Consider the following 8775-nt stretch of genomic DNA (forward strand, 5'->3'; position numbering starts at 1 on the left):
GAAGGCTCAGCTCGACGCTCCACTTTGTCCCTCTTTTCCTTCTCCATACATCCACCTCAGGAGTCTTTGATGGAATTTTAAAATATTTACTTTTAAAATCTCCAAAGATGGGTTCAGGATACCTGAATCCACAGTTATCAAAGACTTACAGTTCAAACGGATGCAGTGAGATGGAGAGGTCAAAAAACTGTGGCTACACTCACCTCACTTCGTGTATCTGCCAGACTATCAAAATAAAAGCATACATTTAAAGTACAAGAAATCAAACTACAAACTTATTCTTAATATGTCAATCTGTAAATATTCCTTCCAATATAATACAACTCTAAGTGAGTCATAACTTTATAGTTCTAATCATTAACCCAAATTATGTTAGTTGCCATGACAACAAACGCTGCAAGGATAAAGTCAAAGTCAAGGTTTATTTCTATAGCACATGTGTACATCAAAGTGCTTCACAATAAATCAGCAATGTGGGCAGAACAAGAAACAAATAGTACAGTTAAAATTACATTAGATGGTGTAGCGCAGGCCCAATGAAAGTCAAACTAATTTGCTTCAAAAGCTAAGTTGAACAGGTGTATTTTTAAACGAGATTTGAACAACTGAATTGATTCCGATGTACGGACACCAACAGGGAGATTATTTCAGAGTCTAGGGGCAGCGATGATAAATGTACTGTCACCTCTGGTTTTTAAACATTCCTTGGTTGCATTAGGAGCAGTTGGCTGGAGGATCTTAGTGCTCTCTTTGGGTTGTATGGATCAAGGAGATCAGTTAAGTAGCTAGGAGCCAGGTTATTTAGAATTTTAAAAGTGAGCAGAAGGATTTTTAAATCAATGCAATATTTGACAAAAAGCCACTGTAGGTTAGCCAGGACAGGGGTGATGTGCTCATGCCTTCTGGTGCCGGTAAAGAGGCGTGCTGCCGCATTTTAGACTAATTGCAGGCGCTGAAAGAGGGAGAGTTGGAGGCCCAGATAATTGCAGCAGAGGTGGGACCAAGTCATTGTTTTGCAAGTCTCAAGTAAGTCCCAAGTCTTTATCCTCAAGTCACAAGTCAAGTCTCAAGTAAAGTCAAGCAAGTCAGAGTCAAGTCGTAAGTCAAGACAGACAACTTTCAAGTCAAGTCCCAAGTCCGAAACTTTGAATTTCAAGTCCTGTCAAGTCTTTTTTTTAACCCTCTGGGGTCCCGCACTGTAAACCCAGATTTTGTTTCTAGTTAAACTTCTGAGTGATCATTACTTATACTGTTATGTTTTGTAAAAACCTGCTATCATTACTAAACAACATTAGTTAATTGTACTTTTTAGCTGAAATAGTAAGTGCCACTAATCCGGTTTAGTAGAATTAACTTGGTGTGTTTAGTTTTATAACAAAGGGGAGGGGCCTAATTCAAAACTTCACTGGGCGCCCCACAAGGCCTCTGCAACGGATTCAACGCGGACTCTGCGGGAGGGAAGAAAGCAGACTGTTGCCGACATTTTCTCAGCAGCATTGAACGCCTTGAACGGTTAGTATGTAAAATAAGTAGTATAAATATCTTTGTTGGAACATGCAACACCAAAAAGCTTGGAGGTATTTTTTGACGCTGTCACTTACTGTACGGTTTAAACTTGGTGCATATCGGTAATATATAGGCTACTTATTGCTAGCTAGAGTCCATCTATTATTGTCAGCAGAATAATAAAGTTAGATTTAGTCAGTTTAATTTGTCAACCACAATTACTTTGATATATAGGGTAACATAAGTTTATATTTGCTGAATCAACGATTTAGAACACTATGATGACCCAGGTCAGAAACTCAGAACACGATGTCTTAGAGAAATGATTAACATTAAAAAAATGTAACAACGTTAAAAAACAACATTGTTAGACAAACTTTCTTGTGGCCTTCTGAAGTGTTCTTTAATTTTTCACAACTCTGCTTGGCTTGTTATCAACTTTTACACATACTGCCACCTTTCATTTTTAACATAAAAGGTCTTAAAAAGACTAACTAACCTGTAGGAACTCTGTTCTCGTTCTCCCTCACTCTCTCTTACCTATTTACGTGCCAGTTTTATGGTAACACATATATTTTGGTTCTATTACTTTTTTGTGTTATACAGCAATATTATTTTGGTCTGATAGTTTTCTTGTTTTATGTTTTACAGATCCTTGTGTTGTGAAGATGCTGTGGAAGTGTAAGTATTGTGAGTTTATGTGTGAGAAAAGGGGTTACCTTTTAAAACATTACCGGTTAAAACACGGAAACTATGGAAGAACAGCCCCATTTCCCTGCTTACACCAAGAATGTGTGTGCACATTCAACTCCATGAATGCACTCAAGGTTCACTTAGCAAAGATCCACCAAAAAACCCAGGTTCCACAGCCAATATATACTGCACAAGTAACCTTTCAGTGTCAGTCATGTGACTTTTCTGCACCCTGCACAGAAGCAGTCTTCCTCACTCACTTGCGCAGTACACATTTGAAGGTAAATCACAGAGTCCAGTGTCCATTTAATGGCTGCAACTTTCACACCAGTGTGTATTCTACATTTAATGCACACAGAAGTAAAGAGCACAGAACACTCGACTGGAGGATGTTCAGGCCGGAAATTGTTGCTGGTAATGTAACTAATGAAATGGCACAAGAATATCACGAGCCTCCCAATGACACCTCCGAATCGGAAGACAATGAGGACTCTACCAATGAAGATCTTCATGATTTAGAAAAACAGCTGGAGCACAATCTTGCTGCTCTTTTTTTAAAGATGCAAACAGTGCTACACATTCCAGAAAATACAGTACAAGAAGTTATAAAACAGCTGCTACAGATTTGTGAACTAGCCCAGCCACTGCTGCATAATGCAGTCAAGGAAATTCTCAAACCACATACAAATGTGGAAGATTCTGTTGTGGAAGAATTAGTAAGGGCTGCTGAAAAGGGTAATGTAATGATGAAATTCTGTGGCAAGAATGGCCCCTTATCAACTACAAAAAGGAGAGCAGCATATGTGAATAAAAACTTTACAGAGGTTAAACCAGTAGAGTACCTTATTGAAAGAGGAAAAAAATGTAGTGCTGTATATGTACCTTTGCATCCAATGCTACAGAAGATGTTGAGTAGGGCAGACATTTTGGATAAAGCTCTTTCCATCCAAAAGCATGTGCAACATGAGTACAGTTCATACAGAGATGGTACATACTGTAATGAAAATGACCTCCTTAAAGGGGATGAATTCAAAATCGCTGTTGGACTATATACAGATGATTTTGAAGTGTCCAACCCTTTGGGAACATCTAGAAAGAAACACAAAATGAGTGCAGTGTATTGGGTGATAGCTAATGTCCCATCAAAGTACAGATCCACACTCCACTCCATCCAGCTTGCTGTCTTGTGTAAAGCCTCTTATGTGAAAGAATTTGGCTATGCAAAAATTCTCCACCCACTCATTCAAGATCTAGCTTCTTTGGAGCAACATGGTGTCTATGTTGAGAAGTTGGGAGAATGTGTTAAAGGGACAGTTGTATATGTGGCTGCAGATAACCTGGCTGCTCATTCTCTGGCAGGATTCTTCGAAAGCTTTACGGTGGACAGATTCTGCAGGTTCTGCATGGCAACAAGGGACGAGATGCAAGCCAAAGAGGTAAATTCAGGTGCTTTTGAACCCCGCACTATTGATGCTCACAATCAGCAGGTGCAGGAGGTAAAGCAGGATCCTACTAAGGCAAAACAATATGGTGTTAAAGGAGAGTGTGTACTGACTGATGGTCTGGAGCATTTTCACGTTGTCCATGGGTATCCCCCCGACATCCTCCATGACCTTTTGGAAGGGATTGTTCCTGTTGAGCTATCACTCTGCATTTCAAACATGATTTCTAAAAATATTTTACCATAGACACACTGAACTATGCTATAAAAGCTTTTGAATATGCCTTTGATGACAAAACTGACCAGCCTCAGCCAATTTCCCACAGCTTCTCTACCAAAGGGACCATTGGTGGCAATGGCCATGAGAACTGGGCTCTACTTAGGCTGCTCCCACTTATCATTGGCCATAAAGTCCCTGAGGGAGACGATGCATGGAACATTTTACTGCTCCTAAAAGAGATTGTTGAGTTGGCTGTTGCAACAAAGCACACTGAAGAGTCAGTACATTTCCTTGACTGCAAAGTGTCAGAACACAGAGAATTGTTGCAAACAACATTCCCAGATTTTAGATTACGGCCAAAACATCACTACCTCGAGCATTACCCCGAGCTGATCAAAGCATTTGGTCCCCTTTCAGACGTTTGGACAATGCGATTTGAGGGGAAACACAAATTCTTCAAACGGGTCATACGTAATGCCCACAACTTCAAAAATGTAGCTCTGACATTGGCTGTTAAGCATCAGAAAATGATGGCTTACTATTTGGACACAAGTTCATTTTTCAGGCCATCAGTTGAAATGGACAAGGTCACTACAGCATCAATCAGATCTTATCCTGAGGATGTCCAACAGGTTTTCTGCCGGAAAGTTCCTCAGCTCACATCAGTGCTTGTTGCATCATCAGTCTCTGTAGATGGAGTTACATATCGTTCTGGCATGATAGTCTCTGTTGGTTCATGCGCTGGGCTACCTTCATTTAGGCAGATCAAACAGATAGTGGCACTCAACACCGAGATCCTGTTTATTTGTAATGAGATGACTGCTTGGTACCACGAGCATCTGAGGTCTTTTGAACTCATCTGTGACAGCAGGAACCCCTCTCTGTGTGTGGTGCAGCTGAAAGATCTAAATGATGTGTTCCCTCTTCCAGCATACACATATGGTCAACATTTAGTAGTGACCCTCAAGCGTCATATTATATGCTAAAAAGCAAAAGTGTGGTTTCTGCAATCAGTCTAGACTGTAAGGTTTTTTGTCTAATTTTAGAGCTCATGATGAAATATATAATAATACAGTCTGAGAAGGGTTTTATATTTTTTCATAAATGTCTGACTATTTTAGTAAATGTTTTTCTTGTACATTTGAGTAGGGGGCTTCTATAGAAATAGACTAAAAAATGGAATTACCACTTAAATCTCAGGATAAATCATAATTTTCTTATCTTACATAGAACACCAAGACAAACAACAAAGTCATGTACCACACAGACACAAGCAACACCAACAAAAACAACACACATTTATTGGATGTACAACTTCAATCTCATGGACATCCATAGTTTTTTCCCCCTCTGGATAGTACTCATAACTTGTTTCTGTGTTGGTGATAGTTCAGCTTGTTCAGTGTTTTCCAAAGCCCAGTATGATGCTCTCAAATATTTTGACTTGAAATCATAAACACTTCTATCATTTAAGTTATCTTAATTATTTTCATAGTGATGTTTCTTCTGAAGGAAAAAAAAGTGTACTGAATTTAGGCAACAAATGCATTAATCAACTATTTTTGTGATGCACATAGTGATTGTTTAGCCGTTAAATTCCTTTTTTTATATGTAAAGTTATATTCTAATTGTTGTTTCTATTTCCAAGATGACTGCAAACCAGAAAATGACCATGAGAGTCATTCTAACAGAGGCAGATATAAGGAAAGTCATCCTACATTCAAGGCCTTCTACAGTAAAAGACTTGATAACCAAGCTTCGAGAGTCACTGGGACTTCAATACAACTTCAGTCTCCAATTCCAAGACCCTGAATTCAATAATGAACTATGTAATCTAACAGATCTTCAAGAACTTCCAGAAAAACCAACCATTAAAGTCCTGCCTGTCTTTGACCTGGTGCCTGTCTCATCTGATGACGTCTTTAGCGACACAAGTACTGCAGATACAGAGATACTCTCACATTCACCTCAGGATCGACGTGAACCATGGCCAGAATTTTTTGACATTCCAACATTTTCTGTTGATGTGGAGTATAGACTGAGGCAAGCAGATTTGCTGTTTATGAGTGAAGGAACACACCTTAAGGTCTCAAAAGAGCTGAAACATGAGATACTAGAGAGACTGGCAGAAAGCATGTATAGCTACACAGCATACCCAACTGCTGCTCAGTTTGAAAGTGTTGCAACAGCACTGATAAACAAACACCCCTGTCTCCAGGAGCGAGGCTCTGTCACTCGCTGTTGTGGTTGGAAAAATAGTCTAAAGCATAAAATGGGAAATTATAGAACAAAGCGCAGGCAATCAGGATGCCTTGATGTTGCAGTAAATGCCGGTAAGCGGGGAAGGCATTCATCAGATGGACAACCAGCAAACAAGCGGATAAAAAAGGCAAAGAAAGGTGAAATCAACTACTTGCCCAACTTTCCGGATGGATTTGATCAAGCTGCCCTGGAAGAGGCCCGTAAGGACTTGGCTGATGAAATGCAGAAGAGAACCCCAAATGGACTTCTTGTAAAACAAAAGATGGATCAGACTTTTGCTTTGAGAAGAAAAGAGGTTGTGGACTCTGAACCCCCCATAAACATGATGGTGAAACGCTGGCCTGCCCTCTTCACAGAAGATCAGGTATGTTCACAAAAGCAAAGATAACTAATAACTATCTGTGTTTTATATAATGTGCCTAGATGTCGATTTCTTTTGACCCCTTTAAGGAAAACATGGATGACTTTAATGTGGAGCATGTCGTTTATACATAGAAACATCAAAACTTAAAATTCCACAAAAATGACATTCATGGCTGTTTCTCCAGCTCTACTTTGCAGATGGCTTGTCTTGTACAGGTTGGTTATGTTAAGTGCTTTTTTTTTACTCTCTCTCTCTTTCTGTATTTTTCAGGTGTTCATGGAGTTCAGCAGGATTGTGGGCAAGAACCTCAAGCAGGAATTTTATGAGAACATCGATCGGCACAGTCCTCGTTTCCTTGAGTTATTTCGTTCCAAGAGAGGGAATGTTGGACAGTTGTTGACTCAGATTTCACAACAGACCAATGTAAGTTCATACAAATTATGTTTAGTATTGTTCTTTACAGGTTTTACAAACATCATAGTCCCAGTCTATAGTTTGTGTAATTCAGTTTATTGTTGATCAGTAGCTTTCTTACTGATAAGTTATTTTGTTTTATTTTAGTCGTCTAATTTGTTATTCTGTTTCATTCCCAAAGACTACTGACCCAACTGCAATCCGGACACAGGTGCTCAGAGGGCTTCCAATCATCCTGGGGGACAATCCTTCAACCTTCTTCAAAGCAGGCTTTGTAAGTACACTCTTGTGTTCTTTTAGCCAAACGTCTCCTGGCACAGCTTCACCCACATGCAAGGTGCACAGAGAAGGTCAAGAGTTGATTGGACAGACGCCTGCAGTAAATAAAACGCTTTGAGGTTATAGGAAACAATAATCAACCTGGAAATGCACAAAATATATTTGGAAAAAAGAACAAAAGAAAAATAATATGAAAAATAAAATATCAAAAGGAATGCAAAGAAAGAATGTCTAAGTATAAAAGGAAGTAATTAACACAATTAGAATGGAATTAGAACCGGATCAAGTCTGAAAAATCACTTATACTGATCCAGTTCAAATTGCTTTTGACCCAATTAAATTGAAGGTACCACCCCTACATTTTGATTGGTGTATCGACGTTCCTTCCTATATTATGCTGCATATTTAAACGCTGGTTGGTTGGTTGTTGTTTTTTGTTTCAATAACCCTGTCAATCTACTTATGAAGATTGTTTTATAGCACTTCCAAGTGTTCCCGAAGCCTCTATTCCACTCTTTTCTTTTACATTTCACTATGACACTCTCATGGTATCATGATTGAAGTTTATTTTTGTAACGAGTATTCTAATGATTATGTACTTTTGTTTTACAAGGAATCAGATGCTGATTTTTTCCGTGACCTTGACATCGGGATTCTTCTCACTGAGCGTGAAGAGGCTGTGCTCACATCTGCCCAGCATCCAAGTCCAACCTTGTTGAAAATTATCATTGAGGGAGAAGTCGTGATGGAAAACATCCAAGATCTGCCTAAAGCAATGTGCATTCTGTTTGGACTCACGTATGCACTCCATCTTAACTATCCTAAAAGTATGAAGCTGACCTTTCTGTTCATCCAACAGATTTTGCTCTCATTAGGCCACACTGACCTAAAGCCAAAGATACAATCTTTGAAAAATCAGCTTACAATGTAAAGTGATGTCATCTCTACTGTGACATGTTTGTTTTTTTTCCTCACCTTTTTGGTTCTGTAAAACAGCCCAACAAAAAGGCACAAAACGCAGAAACAGACACATTCAGCACCCAGTCAGAACAGTCCCATACAACACCTACAAACAAAAAACACTACACATAAACTTCTATACACACAAACACACACACACACACACTTAGATGCTTTAGAAGTGAGCAGAAGCATGTGACGTGAAAGTAAAAATTGAAGAGTTGTACCTGAAAGACAGACATTGTTTAAGTTGTTGCATCATAAGTCTTTGTAGATGGAGTTGGATATTGTTCTAATTAGAAAGTCTTTGTTAGTATGTCTGTTGACCTGCCTTAATGTAGGCAGATGGTGCAGATCCTGTTTGTAACAGGGAATTTTTGGGAATTCTGTTTTTGTTGGTTGTTACATTCACCTACCACACAACACACACACATTCAACTACCACACAAACACACACACATTCAACTACCACACAAACACACACACATTCAACTACCACACAAACACACACACATTCAACTACCACACAGACAAATTAACATTGGCTTTGTTGTGGCTTTTTCTTAAAAATAAAATGCATTGGAGCATTTGAAGATTTTGTTTTTTTTCCTATCCAACTTCATTGTAACAATGTTT

General features: G+C 39.0%; 1 protein-coding gene across 2 annotated transcripts; it reads left to right on the forward strand.

The window, feature by feature from the left end:
* The first annotated feature begins 1368 nt into the window (after positions 1–1368).
* Positions 1369–8222, forward strand: LOC109199588 (sterile alpha motif domain-containing protein 3-like). 2 transcript variants are annotated; one of them, XM_019354898.2, is made up of 7 exons: positions 1369–1512; positions 2158–2187; positions 3532–3635; positions 5509–6486; positions 6757–6909; positions 7082–7174; positions 7793–8222. In XM_019354898.2, exons 2-7 carry the CDS (start codon positions 2175–2177, stop codon positions 8108–8110), a joined length of 1659 nt encoding a protein of 552 aa, XP_019210443.1. In that variant the 5' UTR covers positions 1369–1512; positions 2158–2174; the 3' UTR covers positions 8111–8222. The 2 variants fall into 2 exon arrangements, with proteins under 2 accessions (XP_019210443.1, XP_019210444.1); XM_019354899.2 differs by having other exon boundaries at positions 1388–1512; positions 3559–3635.
* The last annotated feature ends 553 nt before the right edge of the window (positions 8223–8775 follow it).

The sequence above is a fragment of the Oreochromis niloticus genome, unplaced genomic scaffold, assembly GCF_001858045.2.
Source record: "Oreochromis niloticus isolate F11D_XX unplaced genomic scaffold, O_niloticus_UMD_NMBU tig00007864_pilon, whole genome shotgun sequence".
NCBI classification, from domain to species: Eukaryota; Metazoa; Chordata; class Actinopteri; order Cichliformes; family Cichlidae; genus Oreochromis; species Oreochromis niloticus.